This window comes from Oculina patagonica, chromosome 5 (assembly GCF_052425735.1).
Source record: "Oculina patagonica isolate OP01 chromosome 5, crgOcupat, whole genome shotgun sequence".
Lineage (NCBI taxonomy): Eukaryota > Metazoa > Cnidaria > Anthozoa > Scleractinia > Oculinidae > Oculina > Oculina patagonica.
Genome location: NC_135762.1, coordinates 27910348 through 27936224, shown reverse-complemented (window position 1 = coordinate 27936224; position 25877 = coordinate 27910348). Strand labels below are relative to the sequence as shown.

General features: G+C 38.6%; 4 protein-coding genes across 4 annotated transcripts; 3 read left to right on the top strand and 1 right to left on the bottom strand.

The window, feature by feature from the left end:
* Positions 1–150: 150 nt before the first annotated feature.
* LOC144654374 (m7GpppN-mRNA hydrolase NUDT17-like) lies at positions 151–7538 on the top strand. Its single transcript, XM_078514506.1, has 7 exons — positions 151–728; positions 1852–1959; positions 3093–3276; positions 4229–4254; positions 4605–4697; positions 5396–5619; positions 6498–7538. The coding sequence occupies exons 1-7, from the start codon at positions 582–584 to the stop codon at positions 6766–6768; spliced, it is 1053 nt and encodes a 350-aa protein (XP_078370632.1). The 5' UTR covers positions 151–581; the 3' UTR covers positions 6769–7538.
* A 1795-nt stretch (positions 7539–9333) lies between these two features.
* Positions 9334–16543, top strand: LOC144654351 (bone morphogenetic protein 1-like). The gene is made up of 5 exons (XM_078514480.1): positions 9334–9499; positions 13154–13189; positions 13807–14184; positions 15090–15488; positions 15845–16543. Exons 1-5 carry the CDS (start codon positions 9460–9462, stop codon positions 16342–16344), a joined length of 1353 nt encoding a protein of 450 aa, XP_078370606.1. The 5' UTR covers positions 9334–9459; the 3' UTR covers positions 16345–16543.
* A 447-nt stretch (positions 16544–16990) lies between these two features.
* LOC144654373 (carbohydrate sulfotransferase 11-like) lies at positions 16991–18831 on the bottom strand. The gene is made up of 4 exons (XM_078514505.1): positions 18707–18831; positions 18358–18413; positions 17415–18222; positions 16991–17345 (listed from the first exon to the last, which is right to left on the bottom strand). The coding sequence occupies exons 1-4, from the start codon at positions 18816–18818 to the stop codon at positions 17233–17235; spliced, it is 1089 nt and encodes a 362-aa protein (XP_078370631.1). The 5' UTR covers positions 18819–18831; the 3' UTR covers positions 16991–17232.
* Positions 18832–22227: 3396 nt separating this feature from the next.
* Positions 22228–23231, top strand: LOC144654387 (melanopsin-like). Its single transcript, XM_078514528.1, has one exon. It carries the CDS (start codon positions 22230–22232, stop codon positions 23199–23201), a length of 972 nt encoding a protein of 323 aa, XP_078370654.1. The 5' UTR covers positions 22228–22229; the 3' UTR covers positions 23202–23231.
* Positions 23232–25877: the final 2646 nt, after the last annotated feature.

The following is a 25877-nucleotide window of genomic DNA, read 5'->3' as shown; positions in this document are numbered from 1 at the left end:
AACCACCTTTTTTACTAAATTTAAGTTGGTTACGTCAACTTACACCCTTTTGTTCGTAAACAATTGTGCACAAATGGTCTGCGAAATATATTCGAAAGAATTTCCTTACTCTTTCTGGCCTATGGATTTTGTTTTATTTAGCGATCTTGTAGCCATTCTCGTCCCCATAGCCCTTTCGTTTCTCTTAGCCGGCTTGGCACGAGAAAACGGAGGGCTCTGGGGACATAGGATTTTTGAATTAATTCGAATTTTTTTGATTGGCTGTTTGGAACAAAGAATTCCTAAACGGAAGTCAAAAACATAACGACTCTCTCATACATTCTTTTGAAACGTCATGACTGCATACATGAAGACCGGAAGTCCTAGAATCTAGGACTGGAAATTCTCTGTCCCCAGAGCCCTTCGTTTTCTCGTGCCAAGGCTCAGCCGGCTAAGAGAAACGAAAGGGCTATGGGGACGAGAATGTCTTGTAGCTCGTTCCCAGAGCTCCCCCTATTTAATGGCCGATACGATTATTCGAAACACTCGCTCTGGAAACCAGAAATCAGGATCGTAACTTAGCAACCGCGCTTTGCTCGTGGATGTACGTTTGTGTACAGAGATTATCAGCTTGGTTTTCGAGCTCTTGTCGCCGACTTAGCTCTAAAATGTCTGGAAGAAGTGATCCAAGAGTGTTTCTGTGCAAAGATTCCCAAGGAGGAGGGGCAGTTCCTGCATCATTCGAAAAAGTAGGTAAACAAAACAGCAGTAAATACCTGCCTTTATTGCACACCGGCACATCTAAGTGCTAATTAGCTTACTGTTTAGCAGTTTTAAATTTAAAATAAAACAAAAATACCAATCGTAAGTTAATGATTGTTTATCTCAGAATGAAGCACTGATCGGTGTGCGACAATGCGACCTGCAGACCTCGATCTAGTTAGCCTGAATCCCCACCCCACAGGCTATAACTTATCATGACTAATCGAGCCACATCGAACGTTCGATTAATCGAGCTCAAATATCGAACTTTAATCGCCCATGATTGGGTTCGATTGGGTTCTGTAATCGAACGCAATCAAACTTGCACAGAAATCTGGAGCAATCGAACGCAATCAAACACTTGGTTCCTTTTGATTATTTCGATTGAGCTCCATTAAGTTAAATGATTGCGTAACTTTCGATTAATCGATTTGAGGGAAATACAAATAAACTAAACTGTCTTTTAGAGGGTAGCAAGGGAGGGGGGGGGGGGGGGGGTGATCCTAATTCACGCACAAATTTTAACCAAATTCACATGTCACATTGCCTATCCATTGAATCAGTCAAAGAAGTTTTGTCAAGTGTTTCCATTCCATTTTGCAAAATTCAGTTACAGTGTATGTGCACTGCATGTCATATTATGTACTGTATAAAATTATTTGGTTGGGGTTTAGCTGAAGGATGTAAAGATGCAAAGGTAAACACAATTATGCATGCTTTAGATAAATTTGGGAGGCGTCGTGGCCTAATGGTTAGTGTGTCAGACCGGATCAAGCGGTCCGGGTTTAAGGCCTGGCCAGGGTCACTGTGTTGTGTTCTTGGCCAAGACTCTTAAATCTCATAGCGCCTCTCTCCACCCATGTGTATAAATGGGTACTGGTGACATAATGCTTGGGGAGGGTTACCCAGCAATGGACTAGCATCCCATTCAGGTGGGGGGGGGGGGGGAGGGGTTGGGATTGTAATATTCCTAGCCGCTTAATGCTACAGAATCCGGGATAAGCTCTGGCAAGTATGGGCAACTTGGCTCATGGCTTCCCCTTTATATAAATTTTAAATGCTTATATGTTCCATAGACTTATATCTTTGTTATTAACTTTTTACCATTAGTGCTGTTTAACTGTTATGGGCTGCAAAGAAAACAGGATGGATGTTGGGTATAAATACCAGAATGAGAGACTAGAGATTTATCCAATTGAGCAAGGCCTCAAGCTTGCGGTAAGAAATGGACCATCTTGACTGCATGGCCTTGGGTTTTGTTCTTCAGAGATGATGATATTTAATTATTTAATAGAACGTTCTGGGCCTAGTTGTTCAATAGGGGCAGATAACGCTATCCATTGGCTTAAACTGCTATCCAGTGGATAGCAAAGTAATTGTTTTGTTAACTAAAATTTATTCACTTGATAGTGATTTAATTCTATCTACTGGATAGCGTTATCCATCCTTTGAACAATTGGGCCCTGGAATGTCCACTTTTAGAAGGGTAAAACAATAAAACAAACTAATGTCATGACTTCGGTAAGTGCATTGTCAACAGCACTCACCCATCCCAGATTTTCTCATTGTTGTTGAAAGGAGGGTAGAGGTACCCACATACATGTATAAAAGTATCCATAACATACATATATCCAATCTCATTTGTGGGCATACACATACATGTAGCTCCAATTGACATTTTCACCCCAGCCTGAGGGGAACACTAACTTACATTTTCACAGTGTTAAAGCAAGGAGGATGGCAGCTTTTACTGTTTTTTTTTTTTCTTTAAAACTGAGTAGACAGGTAGTTCCTGAAATATTCCAACGTTCATGTAATACACTCAAAGATCACCATAACCCCACCCTCCCCCTGCCCCCCTCAGGATCAGGATCATTAAAATAGTCTCATAGCTTCCAATTTTCTGTAACCAATGTAGACTTACAGTCAGAGAGTAATTGCTGGTGACAAGACAGTCTTTCAATTTTTCCATTGTCCAGGAAACATAATATGAGATCCCCCCCACCCTCCCTATGATGAACATGCAGATCCCAAGGTCCTTGCAGTATCATTTGTTGCTCAGAATTAAAATTTCCTGTACAAGAATAAACCAGCTGAATCTGAAAATTTATAATACTGTTCTTCTTAGAGTTACAATTCATCTCTGATGTGTTCAAAGCGGGTAAAAGTCAACTGAATTAGGGTTATGCAAGTTACTATAGGTTATATGAGTTCTGAATGTGCCTGTGCACTGTGCTGTAAAAGAACATGAAGGTTTTTTTATTTACCTTTACTGAAATTTATCAACAATGAAACATCTTTATTACATGTACTGTACTTTTCTGATTGCTGCATATTTTTCCCTGTGACAGCATCCCACTGGGTGTCCTTGTCGTTTTTTGACAGCATCAGATATCGCCAACATTCCAGAGGGAGAGAGGTGTCACGGAGTTAAGGTAGCAGTTGCGGTCTTGCTTCAGTCATCAGATGGCCATGTGCTGCTGACACGGCGAGCAGAACATATGCGGACATTCCCATGTGTGTGGGTTCCTCCAGGTAACCTTGATACAAAAACTTATTAAAGGGATGTAGTACAGTGTACAAGTATCTTCCAAACATTGCTAGTTAGCTAATTAACTTATTGGTTTCCTTGAGTTGAGCAGCAGCAGCAGATAATCTCATTATTTTTATTAAAAAAATGTATTAATCATTGAATTCACTAACAAGCTCAATAAGAAGCATGTATTGCCCAACTGGGACCCCTGCCCAGCCTCACAACCAAATCCCCTTACACTTCAGAAAACCCTGACTCCAAACTGTGGGGGGGGGGGGGTTTTTTTTCCCCCAAACCCCCAACCCCACAAATCCTACCATGTAAGACCGAAATCAGTGTTTTCCATTTTATCCACCTTTAGTAAACAAAAAACTTCACTTCCTACCCACCTTCCGTTCATTATTACACTGCATTTCTAAATAATTGCCATAATGAAAGCCGCAAATTTAAAAAAATACGATAACATTTTTTAAAAACATGTTTTTTTTAATGCCTTGGGGGTAAAATTAACACCTGAATCTAGTTATGTAACCTCACCTTCTTTCCTTCTTTATGCAATCTTGGCCAATAAGGTCCTTCTTCTTTCTTCATGATAATGAATGATATTTCCCTTGATGAATGCAAAAAACCTTATATATATAAGTAGCTTACAGAGATAAAAATAGAAATGTAGAAAGCATTATAAAAGGATTTCCTAAAAATGCAATTATGAAAGAAAAAAACAAAGAAGTTTACCAATTAAAAAACAAAACATAAAATGGCATCCTACTGTTTTCTCTTGGGTGCCCTTAACATTCACTTTTAAATTACTCGAATAATTTCCTTGAAGATAATAAATTATAGTTTATTAGCCCCTCACCTCAATTTATTAAAATTAAGGGGTTACAAAACTCACATGAATAAGATTTACATGCATATTTATGCTACCGTACGTATTTTTTTTTTTTTTTGCAGGTGGCCATGTAGAGCCTGGAGAAACGGTGTGTGTAAAACAATTGCCTTATTAGCTTAAAAGATAAGGTTAACGGTCAGAAATAAACACTGTGTAAACTCGATAACAGGGTAATATTGAGGGGGAAAGTGGAAGCCCACGTTCATGTTTTCAGACAAGTGTTTTTTTCCTGCTTGTTGTTTAGTGTGAATCTTGACAATAGTCCTAGCTCTTTTAAACTGACACCACTAACTTTTTGTGTGCCTGGCCTCGTTGTTAAACATGCTTAAAACGGATGACTAACAATGTACATAGTCTCTGCAGTAACTACAAACTGGTCAAAATGATTGCAGAGATATGCTTATGATAATTTGTGACATTCTTTCTTTGACATTCCAGCTCCATCAAGCGTTTCTAAGAGAGCTATCAGAAGAAACTGGGTTGACATTTTCAGAGGGAAACCTCAACATCGCACCACTTGGTCTTTGGGAGGTAATGAAAATTAACTTAAACTTTCACACAGCTCTGACTTTTGATAGTTGTTATCGTTTTGGCCTTTGCATCATCACACACAGCACCTACAGTGCCAAATACCCAATTGTCAGTCTCTACAATGTCAAGTTCTCCTTTACACGTGTGATATAATCGACCCACAAAATGTGGGTACACAAATAATCCGTGGCTGTGTTGTAATGATCTTATGCATGCACTTTGTGAAAAAAAGAGGGGAACTCTTTTCTTGTCTAATAAACCTTCAAACAACGGGGTTAAAATCCGTTAAAGTTACCCTTGTACCGTAAAGGGGACCAAGAAATGGGGGCAAGTTTTCACCAATCACCCCCATCAATTTTGTATACCCTCTCCACCACCGCCCCCCCCCCCCCACTTCCTCGCCCCCTTAGGATAAGGGTAATCATAAGGGTAATCTTTTTTTACAATTGAAATCTATTTAACTGACACACCCCAGTTGATTTGTTTTAATGACTTTGTTTTCGTTCTGCAATGTAATTGATTTTCTTGATCTAAGTACAGGTAATCAAATCGAGGGTGTATGTAACACTTAGTGTTGGTGTTGATTATACGATCGTTTTGTTTCCACAACGGCCCCTGGAGTTTTTTTTTTTTTCACTCAAATCCAGCAGCTTCGAAGCAGCCCCATCTTTATAATCACTGTTTTTATTGATTTTCAGTCGGTGTTTCCACCCATTCTGTCAATGGGTCTACCCGTTAGGCACCATATCGTCGTGTACTTCTTAGCCCAAGCCCGTGAAGACCATCGCACACTGCAAGGAAGACTCAACCTGCACCATAAAGAGGTTGATGCAGCCACATGGCTGGATGAGGCGACTGCAACCGAGGCAGCGCGCAGCGATGACTTTGGACAATCAAGAAAAGTACCACAAAGATATTTCAGGTCGGTTTGTAGCAGAGACGGCGGAGCGTTTTGGAACTTGGGGGGGGGGGGGGGGGGGGTTGCCATGAATGTCATATTTGGAGCAACCTTTTTCCCGTTCAAGCAACGTTTTGTTTTCTGAGCCGTTTCTAGAGCGAAGATTCTCCGATTGTTGTTCGAACATACGGACGTTTGCGATCGTTTTTCGTACTTTTCCGAACCTAAACTCCCAAGGAAGTTTTGAAGATGTTTCAACTCACTCACGAGACGAAATATCTTGACAAACAATTTTCGGTACCAAAACGCCTCCCTGCTCCGCCACAGTAAACATCAGACAACAACCACAGCAACATGGCCAAAAAAAAAACTTCACCAACTTTTTAATTCACGTTTTAAAAATCTATGACTCACAACTAATCAGCGCGATAATGATAATGGAACAACAACACACATCAGTACGACAACGGCAGCAACAGAAAGAACCGCAAAAACAAAACTGAAAACTAACTTTGATTTTTTTTTTTTTTTTTTTTTTTTTTCATGCCAATAAAATTCTCACACACATTTTGTATTCATGTAGATATTCACTTGTCGCGAGAGACCATACAGTCACACATATCACATACAGTTTATTTGGTCTCACGGCAGACAAAATTCAGACCACCGTCAGTTATCGTCCGTCTACTAAGGAAACCCCGTTACATCATGGACAATAATTTTGGTCCCTGCTTGTTACGCAAGCCTTTGCGTAAAAAAAACTATTTCTCCTAAAAAAATCGTTTTCTCTCGCTTATCAAAGACGCGGCTACAGTCCTGAGGCACTCGGCTGTTTTGTGAAGCAAATTTAATTTTACTGTGTAACTAACTACTAATTCTTCTTTTTTGTTTTTCTTTAACAGAGCTATTGTGATTGAAAATTCCCACACAGTTGAGAAAAACCTTCCATTATCAAACCTAATGTCGTCCCTACCCCGCACGGGGGAAGACGGACGGGAGCAAAACAAAGAACGACTCTCCACTGGTACCAAGTTTGCGCTGCGGCAGTGGATAAAATTCCTCTACTCACCTCTCCCTGACAGCCTACAAAGGGGAGATTCATTTGAGACAGTGTTTCATATGATCACAAAAGCTGGTCACCAACCTGTAAAAAGCCCGTTTTGGAGTGATTAGCAATTTGAATTTCAATAATTGAATACTGCTCTAACCAGGCATCTCATAGCAGAGGAGAGGGAGTGGGGAAGGGGGGAATCCATTTTCCCGTAACCTTGTTTTCCTCACCACGATCTTGCACACTTAAGCCCAGGCTGAACGAGGATAAGAGTTGATGAGAGTTGACTCTCATGAGAATTTTCTTCAACTCTCATCGACTATCATTAACTCGGGCCAAACGAGACAAAACAATCATTGACTGTTATGAAAAATTTGAACACGTTCAAAGTCGATGAGAGTGCATGAGAGTTTCAGACCAAACGAGAGCGAAAGTTTGAACTCTCGTCAACTCTCATCCTCGTTTGGTCCGAGCTTCATGACGCGGAAAGCAGTTATAGAACGTCATATTTGGTTCAGGACTGTCCGTCAGCTTCTTTGTCCGAGCACGTCCCGGACAAACGCTTTGACGATTACAAACAGTTTCGAAAACTGTCTATTTCCCGCGTCCAAACATCAAGATGGCTGCAACTGAAAAAATCGGAGAGGAAAAGAATTAATTAATAACCTTGCCTAAATTCATGTGATGATTTTACGTTAAGATTTCCTCTGCTGCTGATGTCCGGAATTTTACTCGATCAAGTGAAGATCACTTTGTAACTAAACTTCTGACGAGTTACGTCTGAGCTATTTTGATAGTAAGAAATAATATTTTAATATGTGTGGAACGGTTGTAGGATGGTACATACATGGGCAGTACAAAACGAATAAAGAGTGTTTTTATAAATAAGAAATGAGAATATTAACAGTCGATTTTAGTCTTAACTCGTTTTACGATAATGATAGAAGTGGATTTCCAGGGTTTGACTATAACAGAAAAGCTCTAAGGGAACAATTTCTCATCCTTGTCCCGTTCTGGAATTTTGCTGTAAGGGAGAGGGAGTTAGCAATTTCATGAAACCAAGATAAAAGGTGTTAAATTACCAATCGGAGTAGCGTGACCTAGTAGTGCCCAAAATGTCGATCAGTCACGGCCATGCATAGCCTGCAAAAGCAGACGTATTTCCAGCTGTCGCTTGTCTCCAAAAGCCGGTATAAATTACTCGGCGCATGCACTGGTCACGCAATTTACTGCCCGTAGTCTAGTTTTCAAACGCTTACTGGATAATTTTTTGGAAAGAGGAGGAAATCACGGTTTACAGTCAAAAACAAATTTCGCAATTCTCATGAAGAGGATCGATTCACGGCTATAACCAAATCACGTTTCACGAAAAAAAAAAAATAGCTCTTTTACAATTCACGGGAAACAGAAGTTTGAGCTGTCACGGATCACGAAAAACTGCGACGTCCGCCAGGAACTCGAAGGTTACGTTCACTCAGTCCAGTGCCAAATGGGTCCGGTCCAACACTGTGTGTTCCCATCAAATGATTAAACTGGCAAGTGATACTAAAAATATATGAAGGAAACCATAGGTCATGTGTCCTTGATTAATCGTTCTTCCTCGAATAAGCGCCCCTCTTCCCCCATGGGCGCCTACGCACCCGACATAATTTTGAACTCTTATTAGGGTTGGATCGCCTATGATCGCCCCGATCATTTCTATCGCATCGATCGTTCAGTATTAAGACGATGGAAGGGATCGGAGATCTCATGATCGTTCCGATCGCTTGGTATGAGCGAAGTTCTACGAAAAACAATCATTTTAGCCCTAGATACAACACAATGGCAGCCTTCAACGAAAGAGCAAAACTCGTGGCCTCCTATCTTCTCAGTTCAGTTTAAATGCGGCGAAGAAGGGAAAGAGAAGCTAAAAGGATAGAACACGGGCGATCCAAGCGATTGTGATCGCAGACGGTAGCGATCGTCTGTGTAATCAGAAGAGTTCTTATCCCGGCGTATCTCATCGAACGTTCGGTTTTCGAACGCAATCGAACTTAAGGTTACTGTGGACCTTGAACAGGGGTGTCTTCCGGAAAATCGTTCATACGCGCATTTCTTTTTACAAAACCTTATAAAAGTATATATCACTGTAAAGCTAATAGAATGTAGAATCTAAAGAAATAATTATTTTAAAGATTTAGTCTAATGGTAAGCTCGCGCAAGCCTTCAAGCAACACTGACGATGTTTGCTATTAAAACTGTTAAAATTGAATTACCTGCTTTCATGTTCGCACATACGACTAAACAAACTGGACAGTGTCAATCAGCAGTTAATGGACTACATACAAACTGTGTGAGGCTTTTTGGATATTCCTATTGGTTGCTGAGAAAATCTATTGTAAACTCGGCGATTAGAATGTTCGCCGATCTTCGTCACGTAAGAAGGCGTAAAACGCGAAATATTTAAAATATTAAAAAAGCCTCACACACTTTATAAAAATAAACGCCCCGATCGCGAGAAAACGTTTTGAAGTGACAGCGGCGATAGAAACGATCAAGGCGATTATATGAGAACCAGCCTCAACGTTTTAGTAGCGCTTCATTTTCGTCACTCAATATGGCGTGACATATTGACGCATACGACATCGATACATAAATACACATCGACAAACATCAAATGACAGTGACGTCAACAAGGATTTTCCTGACAACTGGTTCTTGACGACCATAGTATGTTTCATTCATTTAGTAGAGCTTTCCCTTGATGAAATCGAACGAGGCACCCTGATTGTCGCGCTAATTAGCACTGGTCCGCGGAGTCTGAAATTTAAAACATGAGGATTCGAAATGTGGTCGAAACGATCGTTCTAATTGGTAAGTTTTTAACATTCAACTGTGTGATGACTGTGATCGGTAGCCTGAGTAGTCGACTGGCGCGGAATCGAAACCGGTTCAAATGAAGATAGCAAACAAGAATGACGTTTCTAGCGTTTAAAAGAAATTTCTTATATAATGAAATATGCACTAAAACAAAACACACTTGCGAATTGCAAACTGTCGACATTCGCCTTGCTCATATTCACGCGTGCAGAAACCCAATATCGCTTTTAATTTAATCAGGGCTTTTTAAAACAGTCAACTGATACCGCATTATACACTGGCACCGAAAATATTGATGCTGTTGTAAAAATCAAGCGTTTTTTCTGCTTAAACTGCCTTTTTTATATGTTGATCCTTCCATCAACAGTAAATGCTAACGAAACCTGAATATCCGATTAATATCCTTTTCCCCTTTCGTTACATGAGGCATTAGTAGTCACAGCTTAAGCTCAACGTCACCTTGCGGAGAAGATAAGATAAGCATAGAAAACTGTTTGTACAGGTGTTTCAGTTTTACTCTAATCAGAACTATTTCTTGCACTAGTTTTAATTTAGGCTCAGGGATACGGCATTCAGTTAGATTTATTCTTTTTGGTAATATTAAAACTAGTATTGAGAGTTGAAAATACGTTCAATCAGCTATGCCCGCTAATGCTCCGCTCTTTTAATAACATTTAAGTTATAATGCCATTTGCTTTATGCATATCAGCTTGTCATTTATGCAGATTAAGGCCGGGTAAAAACAATATTTTTTTCAAATATTAAATTAAAGAAATCAAACTGTTTACGGCGGCGGAAATTCAAAATTTCAGTTTTAAATTTCAGTTTGTATCCGCCAAACCAGTTTATCGTGGCAAAAAAGACAGCTGACACAAATCAGCATTTGTTTTGATGGCTCGCGAACATGATCAATTTGCGTAATAAAGCCAGTGTTTTTCTACGCAATTCAGTGTACCTAAATAATCAAGTAAGTTCCGTAGCTTTAACTCTCTTAGCTTTTGCGACGGTTACATCGGTAAAGGATACTCCAGCAATTTTTATCACTTTTTTAATTAGTACAAGCAAGTATTCTTTCTCTTCTGTCACTAAAATTAAAGTTGCGTGCTCAAAAAACAGACGAAACGCCATTTTGAATTTCGCAACAAACAAATAATTCCATAGTTACTACAGCAACCCTGAGAAATATTTGAGTTTGGATTAGTCAAAAACCTACTCTGAGCTAAACGTGTTTGTCTTAGGCAGCAGTTAAACTAATGGTGACGTAATTACACCTGTTCATGTTAATGAGTTCGTGTTCATGTCCAGGCTTCTTTGTAGTGAAGATTATTAGTATTTGAACAAAGAGTGGGCATTAAAACTTGTTCGAGCCATAAGATCATATTTTCATCTATTCGCAAGCGCCCGGCACTCCAAATAACGATCATCGTATTCACTTTCAAATTCAATTTCACTAGCTCTCGGCAGGCTCGCTCTTCTTTCTAAGAACGCTGCACATTGCACATTGTTCTTTGATTTCAGGAGAAGCTGGGTGCCAACTTGAAAGAAAACAAATGTTCAAAGCTATTTTTAGTTACTGTGCTTTTGTCAGATTGGCTTGTCACGCATTTGAGCGCGTGACGAACCCAAGGCAAGACTATCAAATCTGTTTAGGAGCTTTCCTTCCCTTGGAGGGGCACCCAAAAGAGTTTTATGGGGAGAGGGGGCATTTATATGCCCCTTTTAACGGAAAAGGTAACCCTTTAGAATACGTACCTTCAATTGCTGGTTTTCACTGTCACCCAATCAAATAATAAATTCGACACCATTCAACTACAGAAGCTATGAATTTCAACTATTATAGAGGATAAATAGATAAACAATTTCTCCAAGTTTCGGGTCTGTGCGGTGTACCGTTCGCGAGTTATTTTCCGAACCTTTCTATTCAAATTTATAAAGCTTAGTATGAAGACGCCATAACTGTGTCCTTCTGAGGGACACAGTTATGGCCGCCGTGATGTCAGAGAAACCATCTGGAACTCAATTCTGTTTACAACAGCGGCTATCCTTGGCTTAAGAGCTAGTACACTTTCACATAAACACCACTTATTTTATCTGAAATGTTCAATCTGCACAAAATGGAAAGGAAAGGCCTTTTTTCAAACAAAACAGCTTTGTCACGGCACTCAGCTTGATGTCACATACGAGGGAGAACTCAAATATTCAAAATGCTCTGTTTTAAAAACGAATGACACTATCGATCTGGAAATTTGCAAAAAGATATATTTTTAGTTTATCTTTCGCCTAATGACAACGAAAATTTAGCAGGCCCAGTGAATTTTGATTTCAGAGTTTTATGACGTAACATGAAAACCAAGAATAGAAAATAGCATGCACCCCTTGCACATACCTTCAGTAGAAATGTTGCATTCCTTTTTAAAAAAATAATTAATATTTGAATTTGTCGCAAGGTGCGTCTGTTCCAGATATTTTGAAAACCCCATTTAAATAACTAAATGAAAGTTTCTCCTACCCTAACCATACTTCAACTTGTATAATGACTTCCCTTTTATATGCATCCAGCCTGAAAAAATGTACCCCTTACTACCTATAGTCCAGTAGTACACCCCAACCTTAACTCCCTGGGTCACTGGAAAAACTGAACCCTTTACAGACTTACAAATAATTGTTTAAATCTCTGTAAAAAAATTAAATCTCTATACTTAACTTGTAAATTTTAATGTCTATGAGCGTGCACACTTACAGAAATTTTGTAAAACCCATAACAAGTCTGTACATTTTCGCCCATTTCGTGAATAAAATGTCTAAAAAATCTTGTTGTTTTTCTTGTAAATTTTGCAAATAATTTACAGAAATTTTATAAGATCTTTGTATAAAGTTATTAAGGTCAAATTGAAGGGGAGATTTTAAAAAACCATGTCATGAGTAGAATTTCCGAGGAAGAGCTGATTCCTATCAATTCAAAATGTTTATAATTCAGGAAGATCGCTCAATCATTAATTTTTATTTGCCCCACTAACTGCATCTATCAGGGGCACCCATCGAGAGTATAGTTCAAAACCACTTAAAGATAGCACCGTTGAACGTATTTTAGTATTTAAACGGTAGATATAGGCATATTTTTATCCCCTAAATTTTTTTTTATCTGTTCGGATTTCCTAGCTGAAAGTCTAGTGATCCGAAAGTTATAGGGATCAAAACTTACCTTTTCGAAAAAATTCCAGCCAGAGAAGGGCTCCCGAAAATTCTAGGTGACCTTTTTAGAGTAAAAATCCGTTAAAAATGAACAATTATACCATTTTTTAGTTATTCGAAAATCCTAAGAAAGGCAAGCAAGCAAAAAAATTTACAATGAATGTTCCGAAAATTCTAGATCTCAAATCGTCTTCCGAACAGATATTTTAACGAAATATTCCGTTGGGTGCCCCTGATCTATCAGTAACGCAGTTACACAGTGTACAAGTTATGTAACAGATAAAAAAGAAACTAGAATTTCTATCGAACAACGATATACAGTACAAAAAGTGCCTTCCGTACTTTTCCTTCTCTGTAGTTCAGATTTATCAGGAGAAATACTACAATAGCAACTACTGTGAGTTCAGTTACATCATAGCTGACGAATAAATAATTAATTTCCCTTTTATTTTTCAGCTATTTCCTCCCTGTATAAATTATCGTCGGCAAGTCGTAAGTATGATATTTATGTTCTTCTAATCGAGTTTTTTAGTTTCGTTTGTTTGTGTGCCGTGTGTCTGTCTATCTCAAGATTGTTTGTTTGTTTGTTTTATTTAATTCAGACATTGTGGTAAAATCTTGCTTTGTGTCTGCCACAGCCCGAAACACAGATAACCCTGAATACTAATTTTAACCTTTCAATGCCATGCCAAATTTTATGTTCTGAGAGCTTTTTATATTTAATTTGTTGCCTTACACGCATTTTACATCGCTTCCTGAACTCACTTTTATTAAGCAGGAAAGTTCGAGATTTGTGAGCCACCTGTGACGTCATCTGTGACACCACTCCCGTTGTTTAACATTTATTTTACTAAAACTCGTGCATTCAATTTTAGTTTTCATTATTTATTTCAGAAGATTTGTATAATTAACTGTTTAAGTATTAGATCTCTACAGGCTGCGCATAAGACTTACCATTTTGCCCCTACGACCATCATCGGACGAGACCCTAAAAGAAGGATTTCATTTATTTTTCCGTATAAGCCTTTATTATGTATTTAGACAGCTTGGGTAACACTGAAGCATACTCTTGCTCAGTACCAACCATACATCTATTCGTTTATTTTCAGCCTGTTCCAGCAATGGTTTATCTTATTTAAGTTATACGTACGCGGAAAGACAGCTCACAAGTCCATCCTACCCTTTCAACTATCCCCCCTCCAGAGTTTGCTTATGGAGTCTACAGAGGCCCTCGTCCAGTTATGCAGTACGGTTAAAATTCACTTCCTTCCTCCTGGAGTCAAGGACCAGTTGTGCAGATGATTATGTGGAGATTCGCGATGGAGATAGGTTTTCGACAAGCAAGCTGATTGGAAAGTTTTGCGGAAGCAGGCTGCCGCCGATAATAGTGTCCAGCTACAAGTACATTTTTGTGAAGTTCGTCAGCGACTACGATAATTATCCTGTGACACGAAAGTTCTCAGCTACTTTTAGAGCTATAGTGCCAGGTAAAGCCTGGTTTTCACTAGCGACGCAAGCACAAGCGCAAGCATAAGCGCGATCACTCAAAAAGGACAAATTTTGATCCTTGTTCTTGTGCCTGCCGCAAGCACAAGCACAAACATAAAACTATAATGCGCTTGTGCTTTTGCTTGAGTCGAAGCCGTTTCCACGGAGAAAAAAGAGCTGTTATTCTTGCGCTTATACTTGCGCTTGTGCTTGCGTCGCTAGTGAAAACCAGGCTTAAGAAAGAAATAATACTAAAGAGTAATTTATAGCGATCATAATTTATTCCACTACCTCTCAGAACCAAAAAAAGTGTGCGACAAAAGTAAACCAGACGATGCAACTAGTGAACTCGCATATGCAAACATTGTTTTACTGCAATACAAAGGCAAGTTAGGAGATAAAACTTTGTCTGAGGGATGAATGAGCTGCTACCGATAATTTGAGCATCACGACATAATACCTCTTTTTAACCTGGGCAAATATAGTAAATTCCTGATTTCTTGAACCTCCAAGGGAAACTAAAATTGCTTCGAGAAACTATTACAGAGGAGAACTATCTAAGGGAAATGAGAATTGGTACGAGAAATCTGGAGTTTCAAGAAACCGAGGGTTCGAGAAACCGAGTTTCTACTGTGCCTCAAAAAAGGGGGGGGGGGGCTTTCACCCCACCCCCACCCTCATCCCCAGAGCCGTCTACGTCCGTTATGTAAATGACCTTTTATTTGTTTCCCGAGTTAGTATATTCTTGCATTGTGTTGCTACCATTTGGAACACAAATAATACCACACAGATACGCTCAGAAGCCCTCACCCAACTAAGTTTCAAGAGTGATATCGTATTGAAGGCGACGCTTGTTAATGTTTAAGCCTGACTGTATTGACTGTTGTAATATTCAATTCTACAGTTCGCTCTTCCGGCAAGTGCCACTTGAACGCCCCGTTCCTCCACAACAACAATCTACAACTGAGCATCTCCTCCAGTGGGACATTCAGCAGTCCGTCTTATCCATCTTACTACCCTAACAGCATGCTGTGCACCTGGAAAATCACTGCACCAAGCGGAAAAGGCATCAAACTGTCCTTTAACTACTTCAGATTGGAGAGCGGAACGTGCTCCTCAAATGATTACCTGGAGGTTCGCGATGGGTCAACTTCGTCAAGTTTGAAGAAGGGGACCTATTGTGGAAGCTATGCCTCTACCATCACATCAAGTGGTCGCTACCTGTGGGTGCGCTTCAGGTCCGACGCTCAGTTGAGTTATAAAGGGTTCCAGGCTCGATATGAAGTTGTCAATAGAAGCAGCTGTAAGTAAATAAGTTTATTTTATTTTATTTAACAACTGAAAACTACAGGTTCAACGTTATCGAATTGTCTTCAATGTGTCTCATAGAAAACAACACTGCTAAATATAAACCTTTCAGTGCGTTGTTTTGATTGTACGTGCATAATTATGACAGGTAGATAAAAAATACAATTTTAATTAGTTGTTACCTCGAAATATATGAGGGTTTTGAGCATTGCAACGCGAGATATCTTGTATCAGAAATTTGGGGTATCACAAAATTAACAATTTTGATTTCGAAGAGGAAGCTGCTATTGGCCACTGATATTTTACAAATATTGATGGTCATGGATTTTGTTTTATTTTGTCTCTCTTCAGCGAGCATGGTGAGTACCGTGGTCGGAGTCATTGTCGGTATTGGCGTCATAGTCTTTATAATCGCCCTCGCCATTTACCTCATAAAAAGAAAGAATCGGCGGGTTGTAACAACTCAAGCTGTTACTACCACTACCACCACCACCGCGGTAGCATCGAATCCGCCACCCGCTGCTGGCTATCCTCAGCACAACCCACAACAGTATCCTCGTGCTCCAGGAATGCCGCCAGGACCACCACCGCTTCAACCGCCAGGAATGCAGCCTGGCCCGCCTCCGCTTCCACCACCAGGAATGCAGCCGGGACCGCCTCCACCTGGGCCTCCCAATCCCTATTCTCAAGCTGGTCAGTATAACCCAGCCCCTGGCATGGCAATGAATCCTGGTTACGGAGCATATGCACAGCCTCCGCAACCTCCAGGGGCAGTGCCGCCGATGCAAGCACCCCCGCCGTACTACCAAACAGAAGCAATGAAGGCCGGTCCCACTACTGTAGAATTGTAATCTTCCACTTCCTAAAACTGTAGTATGCCTGTTTCGTTTAGCTGTAATTGTACCCTAATTGTGTTTTGCGCTCAGTTGGAATTTGTGTTTGACATGTTCTTCATCAAGTGGTCTGATAAAAATCGGCAATGTGAACTGTGATTAGTTCAAGAAATTCGTGCAACATGGGTCATCATCTAGATCAACGATTTAAAAATTAGTTTTAAAACCCGGAATAAGTAGTAATCATTCACAGTTGGGACCAATTTTATACTGGAGTTCTAATTAGCTTTTTACATCATTAAAAACCCAATACTTCGCTTTAAACCAGGCATTGAAAAAAAAAATACTACAATACACCTCTTGTGCCTGGACAACAACAGGAAGCATCTTATTTTACCACATTTCTACTTTATTATCCTTTTCTCGTGTTCTAAAAAGGATCTAGTTGGTGATGATTTAAATCTCTCTGAAGATCAAGGTCGTGTAACAGCTTTCGTAGATCATTTGCATTGTTCACTATAAGAAATTATCCCAAAACGTCTTAATAATGTTGAATCATTTTTGTACAGTACTTTAAAAGAAAAATATGCACTCTTTATTTTTGACTCAATATAAATTGAAGCTTAACGGCTTCTTGTTTTTGATAATTTCCTTTATCAATTATTTTCCCATTTCTATCAATCGCTTCTAAGTAAAAGAAAACGTTTTTTAATATCTGCAGAAGTACGCCCTTTTACCCATTCACCAAATACTTAACTTGTAAATAACAACATACTAATAAATAAGTCAATAAATCAAAAGGAAACGATTGGTCTTTTTACGTGGTAATAGATGTTTCTTTATGATTCATCATTTTTTAAATACGTCAACTCAGATAACGTCAAAAAGGAAATTTCTCCCCCTTCCCTAGAGTTTACCAGTGGGGCCAATTATACCAGTCAAACCAGAATGTCCAGTCTGACCCGTCACGTCAGTCTGACCAGCTATATCAGCCTGACCAGTTATAACAGTCTGACCAGCTATATTGCTCTAAACAGTTTAACCAGTCGGTCTAGACTGTCCAGTTTGACCAGCTTTTCCAGTCTAACCAGTGACGTTATAAAACAAGACCTGGAGGGGACCTGGAAAAGGATATCCAAACATCTCAAAACTGCTGCGGTAAACACGACCAAGCTGTATAATCCAGTCGAGGGGGATCTGTGAATAATACTTTATCAACTCTTGGTGTGTTTTTGAATAACTAGTCTTGCTCGGAAACAGAGTCAAATTATAAACTGCAGCTTTCTTCAATGCATACTCTGCATCCTGGGTAAGAAATTCAAAGCGTCCTATGAAGTTGTATTCCACACTACAAGGCCTACACTGATCTTCATACGTATTCCAATGCCAATTCAGGCCCTCGTGAATACCTTCTTTTAAAATGTACTCTATGAATTCTGGGAAGGTGACGTCGTCACCGGCTTGCAGTGCCTTTTGGGTGGCGTTCGGACGAAATCTCCTTATAATCTTTCTTCCGTAAGTATCGAGCATATGTCGATCCACTGGCCTTGTTGAAACAAATTTATCCTTGTAAGCTGATAACAAACGCTCAAAAGGTTCTCGAACAAACATAAACTTGTACGAGTTCCTTAGGAAACTGGAGATATCTGTTGCGTCGTATTGATCCAGATTAGCTCGCATTTGCCCTTTGCGCAGGCGCAGTTGCTTAAATATAGCCCTCCACTGACGACTGGCTACTTTAGGAACCATACAGAAGACAATTTGAGGCGATTCAATAATGTGAAGACGATACAGGCTCGGCAAACCTCGTTTATGCTTATTTGCTCGGCAATAATCAGTCAGATGACTTTTAAGTTCGCGTTGTCTTTCTTCTGTGCTAAAAGGCAATCTGTCATCCTGAAATGGAGAGATTGCAAAAGGAAATTGTGAACAAGTTGCTTCACATTTTATGCAAAAACACAATGACAAATTTTGACCCTTTTCAGTTTTCGCCATGAATGTATGCCAGCACAATTTTTAGGCAGAACTTACCTCTGTATTTCTCGGTTCCAGCAAATTAACATTCAAGGTTCTCTGCATGGAAGAGACTGTTAAAAATGAAATAAACGTTAATACATACAACAGCAAAATACATGCAATCCAGGTGTTTAATTTAATTCAGTTCAGCAAAGGTGGCAAAGATGGTATTATGAAACGTTTCAACGAAACCATAATAGTTACAGTTTATCATTCAGTTTGATTTCATCCCTGTTATACTGGGGTTGAACCAGCGAGAATTATGCGTTGATCACATTATTACGACTGAGTCAGCTCTAGCTGTGCAGCAGTGAAGTTTATTTGTAGAAGAAAATGCACATAGTAGAAAAGTTATTTACTATACCTCTTTGAGCTGACTTGACAGTTTTCAAAAACACTACTGCGTTCAACATCACACATAAGGCTAAAGCACAGAGCGCAATAGTAGATATCGTTTTTAGCCTCCGCGGAATCATAGTTACAAAGAACAGGAACAGGAAAAAGTGTTCGAAGATGCAACTTGTGGATAACAAATTTGTTACAATTGAAAGATTATTGCTTGACGTGAAGTAAACGAGCTACGAATAACCACAACTGAATAATGCAAGACTGTTTATAATATTTGAGTTTACAAAAAATTAATTTGTATCATGTTTCTTTCATGTTTGCTACACAAAAAGAATAAAAATGAAAGTTAAAGTGCCTTCTAACTTTCTTGCTTTTCTTGAGACAAAAGAGCAGGAGTGAAAGAAAATAACGTAAAGCTTTTACTGAGTTTTCTGTTTTGATATTTGCTTGAGCTGGCTACATTGACGAAACCTGAAAGTCGTCATAATATTAAATTTCGAAAAGACCTGAATATGATGAAATAAATGAATAGGCAAATTAATTCGATATATAGGAAGACCACAAAAACCCACATCGCTTGTATTCAATTTTGACTTTCTCTTTATTTTGACTATTTCATATCTTCATGCAAGTTATTCGCGAAATCATTCATTGGAAAGGTAGTATTTGTTTCACCTTGAAAGCAATCAAGAAAACCTGATTTTGTTAGAGACTTATATGATCATCTAAGAGTTTTAAAAGAGGTGAAATATTTGATTATCAAAAGATTAAGATCTGTTTTGCTGTCAACCGAATGTAAGCAAAAATTCCGATAAATTAATTTTAATTTCAGTAGTGTATTTCTATCTCAATTGTTTGGCTTATGTTGACTTGTTTCCAGTAAAGCGAAATGGTTCTAACTTTGTCGAAGAGGTTAACGTGGGCTGCAGCGAGTTTTACGATTTTCGATAGCAAAGTGCGCCACAATATTTTGGCATCTTCAAAACAACGTAGAGGTAACTGGTTGCCCTATAGATGCAAATCAGTGACAGATGTAACGCAAGGCAGTTATAGACTGTTCACAGCCCTCAATTGTTGTATTTTTTCGATCGTTGAACGCGGAGAAATGAACGCCAGCACAAAACGACAAGGAATGAGTTTATGCTCGTGATAGTTTTTGCAGCTTCACGTTAGCTTTTAAAACTGAAAAACAAAAACCATACTATTGTTTGCGCACAGGGAAAGAAACACAAAAGTAATTCCCTAACTTTAATTTTCAGGTCTCCAGGTGACCCGGCGCATAAAGCAAGGAAGTAGTCATATTTTATCAGATATCAAATATTTGATATTCTTCGTAGATTGGCATTAACCTTGAAAGAATATAATTTCTAGATGTTTTGATTTCAAAACTTGTTGATTATTTCAAGAGAAGTTATATATCTTTGTCATGCAGTAACAGGCACGGCGGAGCCGGGGGGGCTGGAGGGGCTTTATCCCCCCCAGAATTTCCGAAAAATAAAGACTTACTAAGAGAAAAGTATTTTAAGCCCCCCCCACTTCAAGTCACTAGTCAGCCCCCCCACTTGGAAAATTGCTCCGCCGTCCCTGAGTAAGCAATGAATGCTTGTAAATCAGCTCTATATCATGATATACATAACTACTTGTGCAACTTCATTGGCGCAAGGTTTCAACAAAACATGAGCACTTTACAGTTTGCAGAAAAAAGTTATATGTGTAAATGCTTTTTTTCTTTTTTTTTTTTTTATTTTTTTTCTCTCTCTCTTTTTTTTTTTTTTTTCACATTTTTTTTTTTTTTTTATCATATTTTTGTTTTTTTTTTTTTTAAAAAAAATAAAAATTAATTTGAAAAGTTCAAAAAATTTACAGCAGTCTTTGTTTGTCATAGGCAGTATTTCCTTGAATAATTGACGTTCTTGCATCCCAACCCTCCGGTAAAAGGAGGCAAAAAAATGGGTGGACGGGTGAAACGTTTTTCAGTGGGCCAATCATTCTAGTCGATCCGCCAACTGAACTAAATGATTATAATTATTTTTCCTTGAAATATACCGGCGCTTCTGACTATCTATATATATTATCTCGTGTAATCCATCAACTATGTTTTTTTCTGCTGCAGTATTGATTGTAAGGTTTCTCGTTAACAATGGCGTCCATCTAGAACGGATGATAATTTAGGAATAACAACCTTGGCTTTCATTTTGACGATTTCTGCGTCGAGTAAAATTCTGTTTATGACTATAAATTAAAGCAGAAAAAAAATTTCAAAAAGAATTTAAAAAAAAAACACATGCCTGCTTTAGACAAATTAAGGAAAGCTTAGTTCAGAAACCGTTATTAACGCTTTTACCTCTTCCGGTTGGATCCATTTTATGTCTTTGTTTTAGCGGTTTGTTTTACAAGGATCTCCCAATTAATCAAAACAAGGAAGTCGTTAAGTATGTTCAAGGCCTCACATAAACTCAAACATGAATTTAATAGTTCTTAATTGAAATAAACTGGTTATTAAAATTTACAACAAAGTAATACATTCACCAAAACGAAAGATTTACGATTGATGATACGGTATTTCTGTGCTTTAATTCTTTTGGCCTTTAGGCGCTAAAATAAAACTGATTATTTTGTGGCGCATGGAATACCGCCAAACAGGTTCATTCTTTTGATCTATAAACAAAGGCAAGTAAATAAAAAAAAGTACTGATAAATTAAATTTGAAACCTTTGTAGTTATCTCTTTGCATTCTTCAAAAACGAGAATTAAGAAAACACATTATAATATACCGTTCAGGTCCGTTCAGTATCTCAAATCGAAACTGCATGTGTTCCATCGCTGTTGGAAACGTCTTGATGGTTTAATGCTCTTACCTTTATCTAGAAGTACTTATAAGACAAAACAAAAAAGATCAAAAAAGACCCTACGGATTTTAACCCTCGCAACATATTCTAGTAATGCAAGGATACTTGTTTTCCGCATTTTTGCATTTTCCGCGTTCTGTATAAACCAGATTGATTCGAAAAGAAGATCTAAATGAACAGTTCAGTTACAAAACAATGTTATTGTCAATCTTAAAAGTATTACATTAAACAGCCAATTTTATTCACTGAAAACCTGGCAACGAGGTAATTAATTGCTTCGGCAAATTTGCCTATCATGCAAAGCAATCGTTGAACAAATAGCTCGCAAAGTTACCAAAGTGTACAGTTTTTGCCGTGATATTTCCTGGTGAAGAGTATGAATAGACATAATAACAAACAGGTGAAATGCGCTTTGATTACTGATTTTGGAGGAAACGGTTTTCTTCATTCCTTTTAAATTGCCGACTGGATGTTAAAATGTCTAAGTGAAGCCTAAACATCCTGATAGCGCTTTAACGGAACCGGCGCAGCAAACAGAACAGACACGAAAATGATATAGCAAAGGATGCCGGATGCGCTTCAACGCCTTGGTTGAAACGCATACAGAAACCTCAGTTCACGAAGAGAACGACCCACTTTTGACAAAACGGTTTGCCAAGATCATAAGCCTCGAGGCAATGTCTGAAAAGCATGCATGAAGGACGTCTCGCAAGCTGGAACACAATCTTCGTGATCACCGAGATTTTGGTCTGCCTTTTTGGAATCACATTTAATGGAATTGTGATCTTTACAATTTGTAGAAATATCCATCGTCGCATTTCAGCACCGACATATCTTATTCTCAGTATCGCGGTAAGTGATTTTCTTTCTTGCGCGATAGCTATTCCACTGTCGATCGCAAGGCATTTCCATAAGGAATGGCCGTTTGGCATGGCTGGGTGCAAGGCTCATGCCTTCTTGATATTTCTACTCGCCCTCGTTTCTATCACTCACTTGGCTGCCATTTCAGCGGGAAAGTATTTGACAATAACTAGATCTCTTACAAGAGATTCATATTTTGACAAGACGAAAGTGGTGTTGATAATCTTGGCCTCTTGGATTTACTCGTTTGGCTTCAGCGTGGCACCTTTGGTCGGGTGGTCAAGATATGGCCTAGAAGGAACAAATGTAACATGCTCAGTTCAATGGGAATCATCTGTTCCAAGCGATCAGGCATACTTTGGAGTTGTCGTTGTCACTTGCTATTTTCTACCCTTGGCCATGATCACGTTTTGCTATTACAAGATCCACCAAGTTTCCAAACAGATTGCTGTTAATACTTCCCAAGGAAGTCGTTTCGCAATGACTGCGAGACAGGCGCTTCTGAAGAAACATCGTAAATCTTCCATGTACTTTTTAGCTATCATAGCTGCTTTTTTAATCCCGTGGTCACCTTACGCTATAGTGTCCTTCCTTTTAGTTCTAGGACAAAAGGTTAATCCTTTAGCTACCAGTACATGTAGTGTCTTTGCCAAGATTTCGTTTTTCCTTAACCCGATGCTGTATGCTATTTGTAAAGTCAAGTTTCGACGGCGCTTCGTCCTATCAGTTCCTTTAGCCAAAAAGAACAGAGTCGTAAGACCAGCTGTTTTACCTTCTGTTTCGCGAACAATGGCTCTTTGAGGAGCACACATCATCTTCTGCTGGGATTTAACCTTGACAGTGTCTTAACACACTTGCACTCGATCTTAAGCTGTTTACGCGAAACTAAAATAATCCTTGGTGTCTACATGCACACGATCGTAAAAATCGTGTCCAACCATCCATTTCCCAAATATGATAGTATATAAAGTCCTGTTATAATACCCTTTAAATGGATTAGTGAGAGATTTAAAGATCATAGTTGGCAACGCTACAGATGCAGGGCAGATTTTTGGTTTGCCAACGTCTAGCGAACATTGTTTCAAGCCATTAGTCACTTTCTGCTATTTCTATCCGTTTCCATTACAATTCGTCTTTTCGTTTGCATCGTTAAAAGAAGCTACGTCACGGACCACTCAACTTGAAAATTATTATTAGTATTATTTTCAAGTTTGTTATTCATAATCCGTCTTGAAATCTTCGTCAGTCGAAACCATCCTTGTTTAATTATTTTCAGGATTTTATTCTCTGTTGGTGTTTTTCTACCTTACAAAATCGATATTTTGAGGTTTCCTTCAATTTAACAGCAAACAGAAAAATGACTTAAAATACCGTGATATAGCTCTTTTAAGGAAATACACAAGCATCCTTAAAGGTTTAAAAGTGAACAAAATAAAATTATCTATCGAAAAAGGAATGGAAATGCTGAAACTACCAAATTGGCTTGCCGGTATTTTTTTTTTTCTCCGAGTGGATGAAATGATCTAAGCGGCGTGTTCGTAGCAATTAATAAGCAGTTGCAATTTTTAGCCCGAAAGACAGAGAAAAAATCAGGTTAAACAGTAAACATCCGTATATAATACCTTGATTTCGGGTTTCAGGCTGGTTTAGTTCTTATTTACCAGCTGCTTAGTGAGAAATCAGCCTGAAATTGTTTTTAGAATGTTCTATTTTTTTTTTCCTTTTTCAGAAATACTTTACGTTTTACATTACTAGATATAGTGTTTAATTATTTACACTAAACAACATATATTTAATTTCAAATAAATAAATTACGAAAATGCTATTACTAATATAAGTACTTTTTTAAATTTTATGACTTACTGTATTGCTTTCGTATTCTTGCATCCTATTTCTTTTTATATAAGAATATGTTTAATTTATCGGGCTGCATTGGTTCTTATATATATGGCGCTTTACTGGCCAACTTTCAGCCTACATACATCTTCTTAATCCACTTGTTCTTATATGCGGGTGTTTACTGTATTTGATTTTTAAAACCAGATTAAATGCTTAATATGACATTTGAACCGGTTAGTTAACTGTTTAATCGCGAAGACAGTGGATCGAATCAGAAATCAGTAGAGTTTCGGCGACAATGAAAATCGTTGAACCAAGGCAGTTGCCATTTTGTTGTCGTCAGCGTGTATTGTAATAACCAATATTTTTTTTGTTTTCTCCGTAGCGTACTCGATCTATGCTGCCTCTAACAGCCAAAGCCTTAAAAGAAATGTCTAGATTCTTTTGTTTAATACTTCAGCTGTATTGTCATTTGCCTACTGAAAAAACTAGTCAGTCGTGAAAGGTAACAAGCGTGAAATGATTGACTGCTTTTTAGGTGATGAAATAATCGGGCATCGCGCTCGCGCGAATTATTTCATTGGCAACTTGTCTCACATATACTATGTTGTGAGGCAAATATTGCAAGCGACGATTCCCCTTTTGTATAATGCCTCAAATAGGTAGGCTCAAATTCCAGCCAACAAAGACCGGACTCGAAAAGGCGGCGGAAATCGAGCCTATCAAATAGGCTACTTTCGATATATTAAAATTCTTCTTGACAGCGAGGCCTGGAGGAGAGGAACAAAAGAAATGAATAAATAAGCTTGCAAAATTTCTTTTGCTTGTGTCCTCCAGGGCTCCCTACGTAGCTGAATTTGAATATATCGAAAGTTTCACATTATGCCAACGTGTGTCAAAACCCCAAGAAAAGAGTTGGGTGTAATGGTTTCACGATGAGATTTGTGTAATGTTTAATAAACAAGCAGGAGTGCTTTATCAAGTTTAAAACACGAGGCGCAGCCGAGTGTTTTAGACTTGATGAAGCACGATCTGCGAGTTTATTGAACGGCTTCAAAGACATTCCTAAATAAGCGTGTCCCAATAGAGTTCATATCATCGATGCCTCTGTGGCGTTGGAAATTAGCATACGAAAAAAAATATTACGTAGAAAATAAGTATGCAAGAAAATCAAATCTCACACGTGTTTTGAACTGAACGAAGAGGACATGGCGTCCACTTCCAGGGCTTTTCGGAAACCTAAAAATGCCGAGGAAGAGAGGAAATTATTAGAAAGTGCTACCCCAAAGTCAACACAGGCAGCGACAAAGTGGTCCTTGAAAATTTTTCGAGAATGGCAGAATGGTAGGAAAAACAGAAGTCCAGCAATCGAGCCTTGCGCCTTCAGAACTGACAACTCATTAAAGTGCAACGCTTGGGCACTGACATAACCAGTATGACGGCGCGCTGAGTCATTGAACTTTTGGCTGATTAAATTTGTCGAAGAAGTGTGCAAAGAGAATGGTGAAAGGTACAGAATTTTTCTGGATCTGTATTTAACAACTGTACTATTAATTTTGTACAAAAGTAAATGTACTGCGTGTGTAAAGAACATTAAATATTCACCACCATTTGTTGTTCTAGTTGATGTATTGTAAT

Coding starts and splice junctions, on each gene's coding strand:
- LOC144654374 (XM_078514506.1), top strand. CDS start 582: ATGTACGTTTGTGTACAGAGATTATCAGCTTGGTTTTCGAGCTCTTGT. Junction 1,960..3,092: donor AGCAAGGCCTCAAGCTTGCG/GTAAGAAATGGA, acceptor TCCCTGTGACAG/CATCCCACTGGGTGTCCTTG. Junction 5,620..6,497: donor GTACCACAAAGATATTTCAG/GTCGGTTTGTAG, acceptor TTTCTTTAACAG/AGCTATTGTGATTGAAAATT.
- LOC144654351 (XM_078514480.1), top strand. CDS start 9,460: ATGAGGATTCGAAATGTGGTCGAAACGATCGTTCTAATTG. Junction 9,500..13,153: donor CGAAACGATCGTTCTAATTG/GTAAGTTTTTAA, acceptor TTTATTTTTCAG/CTATTTCCTCCCTGTATAAA. Junction 13,190..13,806: donor TAAATTATCGTCGGCAAGTC/GTAAGTATGATA, acceptor GTTTATTTTCAG/CCTGTTCCAGCAATGGTTTA.
- LOC144654373 (XM_078514505.1), bottom strand. CDS start 18,818: ATGATTCCGCGGAGGCTAAAAACGATATCTACTATTGCGCTCTGTGCT. Junction 18,414..18,706: donor TGTCAAGTCAGCTCAAAGAG/GTATAGTAAATA, acceptor CATTTTTAACAG/TCTCTTCCATGCAGAGAACC. Junction 18,223..18,357: donor TGGAACCGAGAAATACAGAG/GTAAGTTCTGCC, acceptor TCTCCATTTCAG/GATGACAGATTGCCTTTTAG.
- LOC144654387 (XM_078514528.1), top strand. CDS start 22,230: ATGCATGAAGGACGTCTCGCAAGCTGGAACACAATCTTCGTGATCACC.